The sequence below is a fragment of the Pezoporus wallicus genome, unplaced genomic scaffold (genome assembly GCF_028554395.1).
Source record: "Pezoporus wallicus isolate ANWC-B61680 ecotype Strahan unplaced genomic scaffold, APGP_CSIRO_Pwel_v1 contig_7725, whole genome shotgun sequence".
Lineage (NCBI taxonomy): Eukaryota > Metazoa > Chordata > Aves > Psittaciformes > Psittacidae > Pezoporus > Pezoporus wallicus.
Genome location: NW_026638946.1, coordinates 350,971 through 369,349, shown reverse-complemented (window position 1 = coordinate 369,349; position 18,379 = coordinate 350,971). Strand labels below are relative to the sequence as shown.

General features: G+C 36.8%; 1 protein-coding gene across 1 annotated transcript in view; it reads left to right on the top strand.

Moving 5' to 3' along the window:
- Positions 1-18,379, top strand: part of GBE1 (1,4-alpha-glucan branching enzyme 1) — a 149,394-nt gene that overhangs the window by 21,056 nt on the left and 109,959 nt on the right. Inside the window, exons 2-3 of the mRNA XM_057413298.1 lie at positions 10,790-10,959; positions 17,502-17,617. Of these exons, the coding sequence (XP_057269281.1) occupies positions 10,790-10,959; positions 17,502-17,617 (286 nt within the window). The remainder of the gene's footprint in view (positions 1-10,789; positions 10,960-17,501; positions 17,618-18,379) is intronic.

The window sequence follows — 18,379 nt, the reverse complement described above, 5'->3', positions numbered from 1 at the left end:
TGATATACTGCTATTTACAGCTTCATTAAAATAATTCTGGTAAATAAAACATTTGAATAGTTTCCAGATTAAGGTGCTTTTAAGTGTATGTTAATATGAGGAGCAGAAACTTTTCTGGAATGTTCCACTAATAAATACATGCTTCCCAGAGGAAAAATAAACTGCTTTTAATATGGGGAAGCCCTACAGCTTACAGTTAAATAGTACTGAATAATAAGAAGGATTTTTGTATTGAAATTAAAAATGCATTGGTAAATCAGATGAATTTTTGTCTGTATCATGTCCCCATTACAAATTAATAACAACACTGTTCCTGAAGCTTACCTGATAATGTGATTAATGTTCAGTATTGCATATTCTAGTGTGTTTTAGTAATATAAAAACCTGAATGTTTTTAAAAAAAAACCCACAATTTCAAATTAAAGTAATAAATCAGAGTTACTGAAGTAAGGCCTGCAGTATGCCACAGTCATCCATGGGCACTGAGAGTATGGTATTTTGTCCCACATACTTCGGCAGCAAAAGGCTCTTTATCAGTTACTATCTTTCCAGTCACGCTTGTGTTCACGTCTTTGCTACATGCTCTGCTGATTACCTTGGAAAAGGGCAATGCTGTAACTGTTCAACTGACCTTTCAGTTTATTTTCTCTTGTGTAATATGAAACATGAGCTAACAGAGTCTTAGTCTACTCATTTAAAGAAAGAAATCTGTCTCTACATTTCTGTAGCTTTCTGCTCAAATATGATGGATTTTCTCTGTAGTTATGTTAATGCAAAAAGAACTCTAACTTAGTTCAGATATCGCCATAAAGAAACAGATTATTGTAGCTAAAAGTGGGGTTTTAGTGTACAATTAATACATAATTTAGACTATTTTGCAGTAGGATAGGGAGACAATGACTATTAAATGCAGAAATCTCATGTATCAGATGTGTAAAACTACATAAATGAATTATACTACTGATAAACTTGTTTCCTTATATACAGAGAAAAAAAACCCATACATAATTCCCATGATTTTGTTATTGCTGTTTTGTTTAGACTTTTCCCTCATGACAGGGAAGCTTGAGTGCTTTGGCAGATAGAGTATCCATAGGTGGGCTGTTCCAGGAAGCTGTTAACACAGCTCAGTATCATAATGGTTTTGAGGGTGGATGTGTTTTTTTGGGGGGTAACTTTTAATTTTAAAGAAGTAACTATATAGATATATATCAGTAGAGGGGAAGAGCTGGCCTTCTTATAGTGAGTGTTAATAGTTATGTATATGCTCTTTTCACCTCTCTAGGTTCAGTTGATGTCTCTAAGTAGTTTGCTAGGCTTCTGATGGAAAGAAATTGCCTTTTGCTCCTTCTAAACACTAGTAATTTGTTATACTTATCCTGTAAGGTGCATCCATGTGTTTTTAATAAACTGAAGGAGCTGATACATGAACAAATGTTCTAAATGATAGATATTGTGGTGAAAGGTGGCCTTAGAAAAGGGGTTGGCTTAGATAAATCAGTGGAGCAATTATTACTGAATGATTGTATAAAGTTTATATTTGATACATCTTGTGATCACTTCTGCATTAGTTCTGAATTGAGGGATGTATGTTAGGATGATGGCAAAAACATTACTGTTGTCAAATGCTGGTGAAGCCACTAAATTATCCTAATGTTTAAAGCAGAGAAGAGGCTTGATTCTAGTCCCTTGTATTGTGCAGAAGGCACAGTGCCACAGCTTAAGTCAGCGAAAAATCTTCTTGCTAAAATACTGCTGAAGGGTATTTATATTCATTAGACTTCATAGGTCTTTACACCTCTGTTAGAAATAGCAACCACTGGTAGAATGTCAAGAAAAGCTTTGTAGCTTCCCTTTGTTTTCTGCCAGGTTTATTTTGTCATGCTCCTATGTACTAGACTGCATGTTGTTGTTAGGACTTGACTTACATGTCATTGCACTTCAAATTATGTTGAAAAACATTGACCAGTTACTTGTCCTGTATCATCAACTTGTAACAGAGCAAGTGATCACTCATTCATTGTCCCCAAGCAAGTATTTCTTAAAATAAGATATTGCATTTAGTTTGAGATGCAGAGCTGTGTTGCAACTCCATACTGAAATCATGGAACATCCAAAGAGAGTTGGGAGTTACTCGTTATCTGCATAGTAGAGAAAAGGCTTTTGAAGTTTTTGCCTTTCTTGCTTATTCTTATAATTTCTCTGGGTGGTCTTTTTATTAGCTAGTAATAAAGTACTTTTTCAGTACAAGTCAGAAATGGTTTTAACTGTGTTAGTACCTTATTGGAATAACTATCCACAAATTATTTGGATAACAATTTTATTACACCTGTAAGGAACTTAATATCATTGGACAACCCACAGAATCCTTAGTTTTCAGCTGAAAATGTGTGTTTAATTGCCTCTGACTTGGGAGAGAGGCAAAGTTCTTGTGTAGTGAAAAACTTACTAGAGCAGCTAGAACCTATAGGAAATTCAGATTTAGCCAGGCAGACTTCTCAAGACTGTGATGTCAGAAACGTGTAACATCTTACTTTTTACATGCATAAAAAGCATTTCTGGATGCCTGTAAACATCAGCCACTGCTATCTTGTACTCCTAGAGCATAATTCTCACAATTATTCTAACACTTCAAGGTTATATTCATTCTGGTGTTACTTAATCTATTTAAATGTACATTAAAAAGATTACCTGAATGCGAGAGGGCTTCTCTATGCAGAATGTGCAAGTCAGTCATCTAAAACTAAAGAGGTGATACAAGTTAAAATACATTAGATCTGCTGTTCTGCTTGAGATTTACTGAGCCTTTACTTACTGTTGTATAATACTCCGAATAGTCAAATCAAAACTGGCTAACAGGGGGTGGAGAAAAGAATGAAATAAAATCAAAACAGAAGCCTTGATTTTATTTTTTTTTTCACTAATGACAAATGAAGTTGAAGCAACTGCAAGCAGGAATTTGCTTTTGCCCCCGAATTGTAGTTCAGTGTGGTCTGATGCATTTGATTTGTTGGACTGCAGAAATTTGCTTTAGGAAGAGCTTCATCCATCCTACTCCCGTCTTCCTTCAATCCATTCCCTTAAGCAGCTGAATGATGACTGACTGAGTGGGTAACTAATTACAGAGTAAAGGAGAAGATGAGTATCAAGGACTCTGTAATCTGACCAGGGACTCTGCACTGGCTTTGGTGTTAGTGAAAGTATAACTGCACCTTCCAAGTGATAGCAGCAGTATTAAAGGTGACTTGTGAATGGCCCCATGCTCTTTATTTTGAAATACCTAGAGGTCTTGTATCTTCATTTTCAATTTATATTTTCATCTTTTCTTTTTTTTTTTTCCTTCTTTCAAGTTGTAAATGTCACAGAAGGAATAGAAATGGGCATTATTAGTGATGATTGATTGTCTGGTTTGATATTGCCACATGTTCTTTCTTTGACTATCTTGAGAGAAATTAATTCTGTCGTGGCTTTCCAGGGAATCTTAGAGTACAGCACAGTCTTTGTCAGATACCTTACAGCTGTGCTTCATGAGGTGGCAATTATCACTTCTGAGATTTATGTGTGGTGGTTAAAGATACACATTGCACTTAGTGGACTGTGCTGTGGAGATCAAAAAGCTCCTGGTCCTGATCCAGAGAGCCTGGACCGTGTGGCTCTGTGTAGCTGTATCAGATGAAATTTAGAGGCAGGAATACCTATTTGTAATCAGGCTCTATGAAATGCCATAGTGTGCTGTCTGTTGAATCTGACCTAGTTACTCTGAGGGTTGTGGCAGACCACAGGGGAGTCTGGTTTTGTAACATGGTTCTCTGAGCAGATTTTACTGCTGCAGATGAACATGACTGACTAGGTGCAAAGTGGTAAGGGCTGCTTAAGTACAGAAATTTGACCAAAGTGTCATTACATCTTAACGTTCAAACAGTTCTTCCTTTTCTGTAGCTGTTGAGCTTTCTTAAAGATGTGGTTGGTGTTTACATGTTCAGTGTAGACATTTAGAGGGTAGCTGTCACTGCTAGTTGATGATAGCTTTGCAAGATTTTGGACATCATTCTCTAAAGAATGGGTTGCTGGTGATATCAGGGGAACTACAGCTCTTGAGCCTTTCTTGGTATATAATTCAAAACCAGCTGTTAATCTCTTGTCACATTCCTGCAGTAGACTATCAGAACTAAAATCAGCAATTTCCAATTCCTTATCTTCTAAATTTCAAAAACATGGCTTTATTTGAATAATATGTTACTGTAGGAAAATAAACTTTTAAAAATTGTGACAGTTTATTCCTTGTCCTATAGACAGTATAAACAGTATTACATTGGTGAATGTGTGGTACATCTACGCTGATTATTATTTTTTGGGGGACATTGGACTAGATCTCCAGAGGTCCCTTCCTACCCTAAGAAATGTGTGATTCTCTGATTCTGTGACTTTGTTTTGATTTTTTCTTTTTTTTTTTTTTTTTCCTGACCCTTTTGATTGTTCCTAGGAATTGTAAGCTAGAGCATAGCTACACCTTAACAGGGGATGGTTTGACAGTCTCTCCATATCAGTTGGTGAATATGATTTCCATCCTGCTCCACCTCTGGCTTCCTGCACTGTCACAGTGAGCTTCATTCAACAACTCTGAACATAGCATGCAATCTCAGTGTTGTTTCAGGGATGTGATGGTTTAAATTCTTCTTTTCAGGATGTACAAATGCTTTAAAATCAAAACCCCTCAACTAAAAATGCCCAGAGAGTCAGCAGGGCCCTGTTCTTTACCTCTGAGTACTATAACTGGAAAGCTGAAGGAGAATTTCAGGTCAGTGTAATTTTGGAACAGGATGATGGTATGTTAGCCCTCAAGGAGAGCCGCTGTGTGGGGATGTTGGGAAGATCCTAAGATTGCAAAGCTCTGTAGCAGTTTTCCAGTCATAAGTTGGGGTGGGACCTGAAGCGTTTTTGAAAATGGAGTTCAGAAATCTCATTAAGTTTATGAATAGTGTTGTTCATGATATGTCTGTGATGGCACAAGACAGGATTTGATGGCCTCTTGGCCTCTTCACTTGCCTGTTCGCTGTTTTATTGTAATGTTGATACAGCTGCTTCTGTGGCAGGGAACAGTGGGAGGCTGGCAGTAAGAGGCAGCATTCCCCTAAGAGGCTTTAGGATTAAGCTGATAAGTAGATAAGTGATATCTCAAAATCGAAACCAGTTTTGCTTAAGGCTTGCTGTTTAAATGAGGAAGGGGATAAACCAAACCATTTTCCCCTTTCTGTTATTTTAGTCTTTCCAATGCCTACATTGGAAGAAGTGTAAAGAAACATAATGGATGTAGCTGAGAGTTTTATTTTCGTTGGACTCTGGCTTTATTTTTAACCTTGAAACTACTGTAAATGTTTGTTTAATGCAAAGAGGGAGGATTTGGCCATGGAATACCAAGTATGAGGGGCATTCCTCTTTACATCCTTTTTTCTTTGATACCTGCGGAATTTGGCTTTCATATGGTCAGAGGTAACATTGGCATTAATACTGGGCCAATACTGTAGAACTAAATTATGGCACAAAAGCTGATTTGGACAAAAAAAAAACCTAAGAGATGAATAGCTCCTGAAATCAGTATCATAAGCAGAAAAGGGACTAAAATGAAGAATTTCAGTGCTGACACCACAGGTCTTAAAACAAGCTGGTGGTTCTGTAAACTGCAATAACTAAACTTTATAAAGAGGTATGAGAATGGGCATAAAAATGTCTTGAAATTTTGCAGCTCTCTTTGATTTCAGCACTAGACTGATGAAATGAAGGTATTTTGCATGCTTCTAAGGTCTTTGTGGGTATACTAGTTTCTGTTTAAATTCCTGTGATGCTTAAGAAAACTCAAGTTTATCTGGTTAAATCTAAGTTTAAAGTATTAGAATACCTTTTTTTTTTTTTTGTTCTACAAAGTGGCCAGGAAGGAGTTAATACCTCTGGTTGCTTGGAAGAATAAAAGACCTGAAGGCTTTATGTGAACCCTAATTCAGTATCCTGACCTACCATCATACTTCTTTAGTAGTCTGCCAAAAGCCTTATATCATTAAGGCAGTTGGCTTTGGGGAGGCTTAAATTTCTTTTATCCTCCATACTGAGGCTACTAATTTTACCATATGCCTTAGACATTTTTTAAGGGGATCAATAGCTGAATGAAGGCAGTGGTTGATAGGAACTGCAGCATCAGGAGAGTTTTTTTATATCATGGTTACCAAATAAATAGAACATTCTTTGTGCAAGAACTGTATGGCTTTGCATTGAACTGAAAGACTTCAGGCCATCTTTTTCTGATAATTGTATGCTTCTACTGTATACGTTTTAGATCTCTAGGTATTCTTAAGACAAAATATTTGAGGGTCTTTTAGTGGTGGAAGTGTGAGGAGTAAGTGCTCACCTGAAATGTCAACCCTTGAAGTGGCTAATGACAGTACTGTGTCTACTCCTTCTCTATGAAGGCTTTTTTATTGCCAAGATACTTTCTGCATAGCCATTATACTAATTCATGTTTGATGTCATAATCCTCCTACTATGGAAAGTCAGCCAATTCCTACACTTCTCTTGTAAGGCTTTAAACAAAGCTGCATATAAAGCATGGGATTTAAAGCAATGCTGTGTTACAAATTATGAATGTAACAATACGAAAAGCCTGTCATGACCCTGTTTCAAATGATGTTACCAGTACTTCACAATGACATAGTAGTGGAAAAAATGCTGGTGTAAAAGTGCGATTCTGTTACCAAATGTCTTGTTTGAAGCTGGGTGTATGTGTGTTTGGGGAAAGGCTTGCTTTCTAGTAAGTCTGAAGAAAACAGCTTCAGTATTTTACTTCTAAAATCCATTGCTCTGTTAACATAGGTAAGGTGAATGGATATGGGACTTGAATTGAAAAGCCTGCTTTTACATAAGAACTCCAGGAGTTAAGGAATACAGTGAAAGCAGGCCCCTTCTGCTGCCTTCACTTGTCACATGTGTGTTGTACCTGCATGTGGTAAGGGACTTAATGTACAACTTTTTCCAGTTACTTGAGACCCCTGTACCTGATGTTACATGGATCCTGTTGTTGCTCTATTTTTTTTTTTGTCTCAGAGGTAATGGTTGTACTTGTCAAGGTACACCTGGCTGTGGTTTTTACCTTGTAATCCTCTTCAGTGTCAACTTTAATGCAGGGAAGTGGAAAAATGTTACGGTTTTGCAGTCATTCATTAAGCTGTGAAGACTTGAAATGTGTGAAAGAAGGCATCAGCCTTTTGTCCTGTCTTGCAGCTCTGGATGCTGTTGCTGACTATGTTCACATGTCCAGAATTTTACAAGGTTGTCTCACTTTTGAAGTGTCCCAAGTGTCCAGGGTCTGTCTGACTATATATATGTCATACAAGTATAGATGCATAACTGAACATGACATAACTTTCAGTCTTAACAATGTCATGTCTCTGTCTCTTCTTTTAACACTTGCATGCTCTTAGTGAACAATATATATCTTTGGAACAAAAATGTTTTTCCTGTCATTTTATGTGTAATCTTGGAGTTTCAGTCTGGTGGATCAAAAAAGTCTTTCACAGTCTTCAGCAGCATAGAAATGAAAGCTAAAATTTCTGTGAAAGCAAAACCTTAAGTTTCCTAAATCTGGTTATGAGCATGCACTCAATTCTTTCCTTTAAAGCAGCAACAAGATACAGAACTATGCTTCTGCTGTTTTACAAGACCTTCTATGACAGGTAACCTTGTTCTGTGTCCAGATGAGTTTCATCTCCTGAGATTAGTTTTCAGAATAGTTTACGGCATAAGTAATTGATCCATTTCAGAAGCTGCTGGGGTTTCTTTTTTTGTGAACTTTGTGCAAACTACAGTTCTATATTTGATAATTTCAGGAGGTGGTTGAAAAACCCCAAACTGATTGACTTCTAGATTATCATTTAAAAACAGCTATGGAGACCCATTGTTGTTTAACAAGTCATGACTTCTGCAGCGATAATGCAACAGTAATACCTAAACTAACTTGCTCTATCACTAAGACGTTACTGTAATAATGTTTTACATTCCTGATGAGCAACTTCTCTAATCTGCTCTCTTCCTTGGCCTCCCCATCCTTCACAATAAATGATTTTTATTGAGCATGTAATTTTGCTCACCACTATTGCGAAGTAAGCAAAAAGAGTAGGTTTGTTTTGTGTTTGTTTTTTTTTAACAGTAATACTCATGATGATTTCACATTAATTATCACGATCTCTGTTTCATGGTCTCAGTGTTTGCTTAAACTTTGAATTTACTGAAAGGCAAAAATTGAAACCAGTGGATGTACTCTTACTGCTTTTATAACAAGAATCTAGAGCTTACAAGGTGTTTATTACTATCAGTGGTTTTTTTTTTTGTAAAGACATAAATCACAAAATTGCTTTCTGAAAGTCCATTTTCATCCCTTCCACCCCATAAACTCACTCTCAAATCCTGCATTTGTTTGCTGCTTATTTCTTTGGAATGAGATAAATGGGCTTGATTCCCCTTTGCTGGGGAGAACTTGTCGAGGAAAGGCAGTGGGCCATGAACATGTGTGTGCCTCTAGGTTATGTATTTCATCCTTTTTCTTTTCTCTTTAGAGGTTTCAGTTCTCCTCTGTGACCTGCTGTTCTTCTCTGTTAATAAATGTATCATTTCCTTCCTCTGCATCTTTCAGAGATTTGTATGACTAACTTGTGCTTAATGATGAATTTTACGATTTTGTCCTGAATGTGGGAAATGCCTCATCCAGCCAAAGGTGTTCTTAAAACTGTTGAAAATGTCTTTTTAAAAAGTACAGGGAGAAAAAGATTAATTTTAAGTAGATAACCTACTCCAAAACACCTTTATTTTAAGTGTGTCAAACTCAATTGCTTCAGTTAGATCTTCTCAGGAGTTACAACAGCTTCCTACAGTGTACACAGAAGGGTTTCTGCTTCAGCTGCAGTGGAAGTAGTTAAAAATAATGCATGTGGCATGCAGCAATTTTGAAACAGCTTATGTACGGCTGAGCAGTGTGGATTTGCAGATACTACTGTCCAGCTTGTTTGATGTAACCTATATATATTAAAGTAAGGCTTAAAATTTGAAAGCTATACAAATCAAAAAGCTCCCCCCCCCCCCCCCGAAGAACTGTTCAAGAATGGAGTAATTTTGTCTTTACCAAATGCCATATACTGAGCTTTTGAGGCTGTTTGTGACTGCTCAGTGTTTCTGTATTTAAACATTATTTATATAAATCTTTTTGTGATTGCAGTTGGTTAAAACTTCAGTCATCCAGGTTTGTGTGTATATATAATACACTTGGAAATCTGATAAAATACTCTCCCTCAAGCACTATAAATGAAACTGAGCCGTAGTAGTTAGTAATGCACTTCTGAGCACTATACCCATGAGCAAGTTCTAAAGGAATGATGCGGGTGGATGGTCAAGAAGTTGTTAAGTGTATTTGCTATAGTGTATCCTGGGGCATTTTCAAATCTTGATGATTTTAAAGGTGAGCATCAATCTTCCTAATAAAGACTTTCTGGGAAATTAACCTGAAAAGTAGTCATAGTACTTGAAATTAGCATAGGTAGTGTTATTTTACCTTAACCAGTAAATAGGCATTTTAATCTTATACTTTGAACTAATAAAGGGCCAATTCTAAGACATAACTTTAAAACAAATTCGAGTGCAGTGTCCAAGTTCTGACACTGCAAGTGGCTGCCTCCTTTTTACTAAAAAAGCATTATCCCATAGTGCTGTTTTGCTTCTTTCCTGTAGCTATTTCCTTTTTCAAAATGCAGTAAGTGTAATGAGGCAGGCAAGTTGTCCTTGATGGGATTCTTATTAGTGTTTAACGTTTTGGAAGTCTCCTTTCCATTTATGGGGAATATAAACTCATTTCTGATTTACCTTGGGGATGCCTTACTTAAAAACCCCATATGGGCAGCATTAATTAAATGCTTAACTAAAGCTTTTAGCTGTGCTTCTTCACATAGTAGCTCGCATCTTGGGAGACAAAGCTGACCCTCTTGTGTGTATTATCCACCTGATATGTGTTTCTTGAACTGATGGGAACTTCTTTGTGAAAAACATGGCAAAACATCACAAATTTTACTAGCAAATTTTTACATGAGAGGTTTAAGGCATTTCAGGCCCTACTGGGATAAGTAGGGTATGGTCTCTGTAATTACTTTCATCAAGTGGTAATTTTGTTTTTCAAATCACTGAAGTGTCAGGTGGCTTCAGAGTCTTGCTGATGGCCTCTCTAAAGAGGTTGCATAAGGAGCTGCTTTCTGCAAGTATTAGGCTAGCGTTACTTTCTCCATCCTTACATGCTGTACTGCAAACTTTTCAGTGTCTTGAGATTGTCTGTTAAAACTGGCTGTGAGAGGTGTAGAAGGCTTATGCAATTCTTCCTAGGAGGTCTTTGTGCTGCATTAATAAGATGGAAGAAAAAGTTCTAGGCTGTTCCGAGTGTGAAGTTCTCCTGTTGTGTAGTAATACTATGATTTCTTGACTGCCAATCAAGAGTTGTAGTCTGAGTGTGAACTGTTCCCGTAGAAGAGAGAAAATACAGACAAATGTGATGATTGCAGATTTGCACTGTGTAGCAACCACGGAGAAGTTGTGTGGTTGGTATTTATTATGTTTCTCTAGTTCTGTAGGGGGCAGTGAATCTGATATTGTAGCCTGAAGATATAGTCTGACAGTTTGTCTCACTGAATGTTTCTGGTTTTAATGTTCTTATACTTTTTAATGTAAGATACTAAACTTTCTACAAATGTATTTTTTTCATTGACAGATATTCTCTGTTTTATAATCACTTGAAGAACATTGAGGAAAATGAAGGTGGCCTTGATAAGTTTTCCAAGAGTTACAAAACCTTTGGAGTTAACCAACTGGCAGATGGTGGAATATATTGCAAAGAGTGGGCACCGGGAGCAGAAGCAGTGTTTCTCGCAGGTGACTTCAGTAAGTATTTTTAGGGTTATTTCTTCTCTCCTGCACTATGATTTAGATCAATATCCTCTTGCCTTAAAGACAATTTTGTAGCAATGATGAAATTCTTGTAGTGAAAATGTATGTCATAGCTTAAACTAGTAATATTTCATTTCACATCACAGTAGCCTAAGAATGTACATGTTTGTATTGCGTTGCTTGCATTATGCATATATGTATTTTAATACCCACAAGGCAATTACTTGTATAAAGGATCTAGCTTGATCACACTGCAATTCAGGCTGTGTCTAAACTACCTGGGGTTCTTCCTGAAGCTCTGCAGTTAGGCTTCTATAAAACTGTGTACCAAGGAGAAATAACAGGAATAATTTGCTTTATCTGCTTTCTGCTTTTACTGATGCTGTCCAAGGGTCAAGGCCTTTAAGAAATGCCACTCATCATGAGATTGTAGACAAAAGTCCTGCTGAAAAATGGTAACCTGTAATCAAACTAAATACTTCTAAAAGAGTATGTGGTGCTCTGTTTTGAGGGGAGGAGGAGGAAGGATGTTGGCAGAACAGGAAGGTGGCAGGATTACATGGAGGAATTTCATTGGTTACTCGGAGAACCAAGAATATGATTCACTGAACTTGAGACAAAAATGTAAATTTACTCCTTATTTTGGAAGTAAATAAGGAACAATTACACTGCAACAGTGTTCTGCAAATTCTTAAATGGAAGTGACATGCATTTTTTTCTCTGAAGTCCTGCAATACCAGTTTCACTCTCTCCTTTTTGTTTGGGGTCATGGGGGATCTAGTTCTGTTTTTCTGTTTGAACTCTCTGTCCCTTCTTTAGGATTAGGTATTAGTCCATCAGGATACTAGGAATTCCATTGCTGACTCTTACTGAACTGAGACATTCTCTGTGAAATAGTTTGGTTCATTTAACTGCATTTCAGAGCTATGCAGTGTTATTTATCCAACTTTTCTTTTGTAGAAGTACTGGTCTGGTGTACGTTCAGTCAGTGTATTTATATTACAAAAACTATGAATTGCCAATTTGAGGTAACTAACTTTGTGTTTAAGCAGAAGTATTTAAATGCTGAGTTTTACTTCTTTCTTACCTTGCCTTTGTTTGAGGAAACTATGGAAGAACAAACTCTGTATTTAAGGAAGTAACAAACTTGAAATTGTATGTGCATGTGTAACTTTAAACTGATAAGACTTTTTACATATGCCATTAGTTGTAGTATCTAGTGGTGCTTTCTAAAGTACCGTAGTTCAGCATCTGTAATACGTGTGCAGTAATAAAGAAACAAATGGACTATCTAGGCAGTGTGCTTCAGATCCATTAAGATTACTCTCAGTGCTTTATAACAACAGTCTGTTTTAATACTGTTTTTCCATAGTCGTAAGATCAATACACTTATAAATGGAATAAGCAAAAGCAAATATTTATATATTCACATTATGCTTCAGTTTTCAGAGTCATAAAATGCATCTGTTGTAGTTGTCAGGAAACTGTATTCTTGCTTCCTGTTGAAGAACTCAGTGGGAGGGTCTGTGTCCACTATTCACTGTGATAATTTGAATTTACAGACTATTATTTTCTAAAAGAGCTTGGGTTTGATGCATGCAGAAGACGAACATAAAAGTTAGTGCACTACTGTTTTCAGCCATGGTCCTGTTTGATAGAGGTAACCTAGTGAACAGTCGAGTAGCTTTTCTTGAAATACTTCCTGTCTTTTTATTGAACTAAACATTGATAAAGTAGGTTATTGTAGCACTCGAATTTTAATGTGGGGATGAGATGTCCTCTTATTCACAACTGAATAATGAATCATGAGTATAGTTCACCTACTGCTAATAATAATGATTTCAGCCATCACTACTGACTGCAAGACAGCTAGATGAGGGTATTTTAATACTTTATATGTGTAAACTACACAGAAAACTCTCGTCCTTACCCTTCTTCTACTTGCTACAACCCCACCATTGCTCATGGGATTTATGTGGTGGATGTAAGTCTTCAACAGTGTTGAGTAGTTTAACTTGGAATACATTTATTTTAAATACGTCTTTTAATCGATGGCCATTTTAAAACCAGACTTTTAATGACATTAATGTCTAGTATTTTAAAAAGAGGGTATGACTTGCAAATTGACTTAGCAGGTTGGTGGAGGAAGTAAACATATCATAGAATCCCACTGTGGAAGGGACCCCAAGGATTGTGTGGTCCAACCTTTCATGGCAAAGCAAGATTTGGCTGGATGAAAGGGTCTAGATCACAAGTGTCCAATGTTAGGGAATCCACCACTATGCTGGGGAGACTTTTATAATGGGTGAGTGTTCTTGCTGTGAAAAATTTGTCTTGTGTCCACTTGGAATCTCCCAAGAATTAATTCGTACGTATTACCCCGTGTCATTTCCATATGACTCCTTGTAAAAAAGGCAGTCTCCATCTTCTTCGTAGCCACCATTTACATACTGGAGTATGTTGATAAGGTCTTCCCTAAAACTTCTTTTCTCAAAGCTGAACAACCCTAGTTCTCTAACTCCTTTCTTACATGGCATGCTTCCCAGTCCTTCCTTTATGGCCCTTCTCTGGACCCACTCTAGCCTTCCCACATCTTTTTTTGAAGAGTGGGGACCAAAACTGAACACAGTATTTCAGGTGTGGCCTGACAAGCGCTGAGTAGAATATGTATACCAGAATACAGTAGCTAAAAACTGGAATGGTTTTCTAAACTCTATTTCCTTTAAAATATTTCATGTAATACATCATATGAAGTAGAAATTTAGGACTAATATCTTAGAGTGGTTGTGTCTGCATGTAATGAAATGTGGCAGTAAGAAGTTAAAAAACCCACTAAAAAGTAGTTCTCTCTAATGTGGAAAACCTGTTTGTCCTGTATCATATTAATCAGTCATAGCAAAGTATTCATTCCCAAAGGGAAAGGTGGCATACTTGGAAAGTCTAGAGGAATTGAAGATTGTCATTCAATTCAGATGAGCTTTAATAATATTCTGATGAGAAATTGGGTCACAGACTCCTAAGATTCAGATTCAGGTTGCTACAGATATGTTTAATTAAAACTGAATCCCTTTAACCTTTCTTTAAGTATTCAAACAGGTTAAAGTCTGAAGCTAAATTTATGATTATATTGTATTTAAATTGAATATCAGGATTGATTTTAATAATAATTTTTTCATAAAACTTTTTATAAGGAGAATTGTAATTGGACTATGTGAGGGTAAGATGGGAAACAAACATGGAACTTTAATGACAGCAGATCTTTAGGTTTTAAATTGAAATGTGATGGTATGTGATGTAAAAATAGTCAATTCATGCTTTGTATTTTAGTTCTTTTATAAGGAGATTCAATTTCTCAGTATTTTTGTGCCTCATTCTGCAACACTTTTAATGAATGGCATAGCTCCTAGTTATAGAATAATTGTTAGTATCACTGTGCATTCTGGAGGAAAAGTAGAATCCAGTACAAATCTGTACTTGGATTCAAGAATGAGAAACATCAATTCAGGAAAATCCCAATACTTTCAGAGTTCTTTAACGTCTTTAAAACTCCATAATTGGAGAGAAGAAAGTATTGTATCTGTTTGTGTTCTGGTATGATGCTTTACGCCATCTGAGAAGTGTTAAATGAACATCCAAAACCGTAAAGATTTGTCAGTTAGTACCTTTAGCATCTCAGTGAATCAAGTTTATGAGGCAATTAGCTGAATTTCTGATACTAGAGGCAGTATTAACAGTGTAGCTACCTTAAAATGTCTCAGTAGTAACACACTGAATATTTTACTTGCATGCTGTCTTGCTGAGGAACTTGGTGTCTACTGGCAATTTATTGCTAATTTAAAATCAACTATTCCAAAATAAGTCACTGAACTGCAACTTCTGAGGATAAACCACAGAATTTGTTTGGGAATTAGAATACTTCAAATTGTGTTTAGCTGTGCAGAGACTCAGTAGGTTATCTGTAAGCAATATTATAATTAAAACAGGAAAACCCCCAAACACGCAAAACCCCTCAGCACTACTGGCTTTAAGACACTTGAAAGAGTAAAGTATGTACATGCTAATTTGGAGGTCAGTATTTAATACAATACTGTCATATTTGTGGTTTCTGGCCTTTAGTTCTCTTTTTTCTTTTCTCTGTCTTCCTTTCCCTCCTTCCCAGCTAACAGTATATCTAAAATGTTGAGTACTCTGGAATGTCTGTTTGTTTTCTGCTTTCTTTTTCTTGCACTAGTGGGAAAGGCTTCAGCTGAAGGTAGAAGGATGGTGGGCTGGTTGGTTTTGGGAGGAGGTTTATTTATTATTTAAGCTCTGACAGGTTTCTTCACAGTGAAGAAAGGGGAATTTATGCCACCAGCCCTCATAATTTTGGTATCTGACAGCTGACTGGAAACTTTTCATAGTAGGAACTCTCCCTCCCCCAGACTTGACTCAAATTTGTACTGAAATGCAGTCTAGAGGCTAGTGTGATATGATACTGAACTTCTCGCTACTTTCTTCGAAGGTTTGTACAGAGAAATACCTAGATTTCATGAGTAAGGTGAAACAGTGCTATACTTCTGTGGCTGCAGACTAGTGAAGGCAGTAGGCTGAAGTATAAGCTGCTATTAATGTCCCGGGAGACTTCCTATCTGAGAAGTAATGACATGTGTTCTTATGTCAGTGTTTGAGCTGTTTAGCCACTTTTTAAGCGGATTATGTTAACAACCCTGCTGTTGAGCTGTTGGCCAGGAGGAAGACATAATTGGCCACTCTGTAGAACAGTATAGTGTCATTAGAGAATCTCTCCGTTTGTGTCCCAAGCAAATGATATAAAGGTATTTTGTGAGGTAGTGGGAGTTTGATGGCTCTCCCCTTGTGTGAACTGCTATTTGTGTGGTATCTTTTTCTCAAGGAAGCTGTGTGAATCCTTGCTGGACTTCATTTTCTGGGCAGTTTTCAGTAGTTGCAACATTTACACTGGAACATGTAAATGATCTGGTCATTATGCAAGGAGTATTCCTCCACTGTCTCCCCTGTAAGAAGCAAGAGGAGTGTTAATTTCTGATATGAAACTTTAAGATAGCCATGAGCTTCACAGCTTTACGGCTATAGATTTATCAATGTGAAAACAAAACTAGGCAGTGGAACAAGTCACTTAGTTTGATTTAGCTGAAAGTATTGCATTTGAATTGAGTTTTAATGTTAGGTGGTAGAATCCAAGCAATTATATCTTAAAAGTGAGTTCTAGATTAAAGCTCAATACGTGATTCTCTGGCATGCCAAGGGTGCATTTCCAAGCGACGAGTTCCCTTGTGCCTCATGTTTCTGAGGTAGGATGTTAGGGCCTGAACTTTCATATAGAAGCTTTTTTCTCTGTGTATGGCTTATGGGTTTTCTGTGATGGTGTCCTTGTTTCCAAAAACCTATTGGAGCTGATTACTCTAAAAACCTATTGAAGCTGAACTTCTTCTGCTGGTAATCTTATCAGCCTTTTTCTGTCTGTAGCTACTGACAAAGTTTTTGAAGTCCCTGTTCTCAAACTGGAGATGCTTTATATTTTCAACTTACGAATAGTCTGCTATTCACTGTTTGGCTGGTTGGGGATTGTTTTGGTTTGGTTGGGTTTGTGTTTTTTGTTAATTGTGGGTTTTTTCTAGGTTTTTTTTTTTTTTTACTTGCTTGTTTTCTGATTTTGGTTGGTTGGTTGGGTTTGGTTTTTTTTTTCTGAAGGTTTTCTGGCTATCTTTTGCCAAAAACTCTGAAAACCAAGCAGTAAAACAAAAAGAAGCCTAAGCTGCTTCCTCCTTGAAGTCAGCCTTCAGTTGAAGAAGGCTTCTTCATGGGAAGAAGGTGGAAAGAGCTGGTAGTAATTCACATAAGGAGGGCTTGACTATCATAAACAAGTTCCTTAAAGCAGTCTTCCTGCAACTCAGGATGTCTGTTACTTTTTCATCTTTCTTCTGTTTTCCCATTTTTGCCTGAATTTATTTCAGACACCTCAGCTGTTTGCAATTTACATTCCCTGAAATGAAATAAATGTGGAATCATAGAAGAGTTTGAATTGGAAGGCGTCTTAAAGTCTCATCTAGTTGCAGTCCCCCTGGCCACAGGCAGGGACACCTTCCACTAGACGAGGTTGCTCAAAGCCCGATCCAACCTGGCCTTGAACACGAGATATATCTACTGGCTTGTCTAGGATGTGAGGTTTTAAATCTACATTAAGCATTACTTTTCAGCCATTGATTTTTGTACCACCATGTGTTTGTGATATTAAAATCAGCAGTGTTTTTTGGGGAGGAGGATGTTTACTTTGATCAGAGGGGAAGTAGGAATAATTTAATCATGGTGAAATTGGAATTGGAGTATGGTTTCCTAGTGAAAGTCTTACACATTTTATTGAAACTCTCTTAAATGTGTATGGTGATATCAGATATCACAGTGTTTGTGTATGTTCTCACTGAAGTTTATTCTGGGAAAGATGTAACAGTGTTAATACCTTTGAATTGTACTTCAATATATTTTAAGATAAGTACTTAATAATTTTTCTTATCCTGCAGATGGCTGGAATCCATTTTCTCATCCGTATAAGAAGATGGAATATGGGAAGTGGGAGTTAATCATTCCACCTGGACAGGATGGTTGTCCTCTTGTGCCCCATGGATCAAGGCTAAAGGTGTTGGTTTTAGACTTATTCTGTCAAATTCTTGTAACCCTTCTTACTCAGTTGTCCTGTTTTCTTTTAAATACTTTAATCACCTTTTAATTGTTCTAAGAAGCAGAATCAGTTTATCTGCTTGTGCAGATTGACCTCAGTGAGTGAAACCATTAACATCTAACTCTTTGTGATGCTTAAGAACAGGCAGAAGTTACTGAAATGTGGATGATCTTTAAAGGTCCCTTCTAACCTAAACCATTCTATGATTCTATAATTTGTGTAATCGTAGTAATATATTTTCAGGGCTCCCATCAACTAAACTAGCATGCTATAAAAATCCTAATTTTTATGCTGAAAATCAGCTTAGGTAAACAGGAAATTTGCTGAAACAGAGATATGCATAATGCTCTGGAAATGCTTTCTTTTGATATGTATGAAATTATGGGTGAAACTTTGTAATAATTGTTCAAGGATAAGAGAGCTGTGTTATAGACCAGGAAAGGAGACAGTTGTCTGCAACTCTTAACACAGTGATTATGCAGTAATGTATGAGACTGCAGGATGGTTACTTAATATTTTTTGTGTTTTTGAGGTGTAAATAGGTTAGATTTTTTGATTGTTGCTAAATTTACCTTTTGTATCTACAAAGCAACTGATCTCACCTACTGTAGGATATTCTCTGTTTAGCATAGAGATAAGAGGTGTGAATGATGAGGATTAATGATAGTTATAAAGATAATAGCAAAGAGCAGATACTCTTAAACATGTTTGGAATAATTT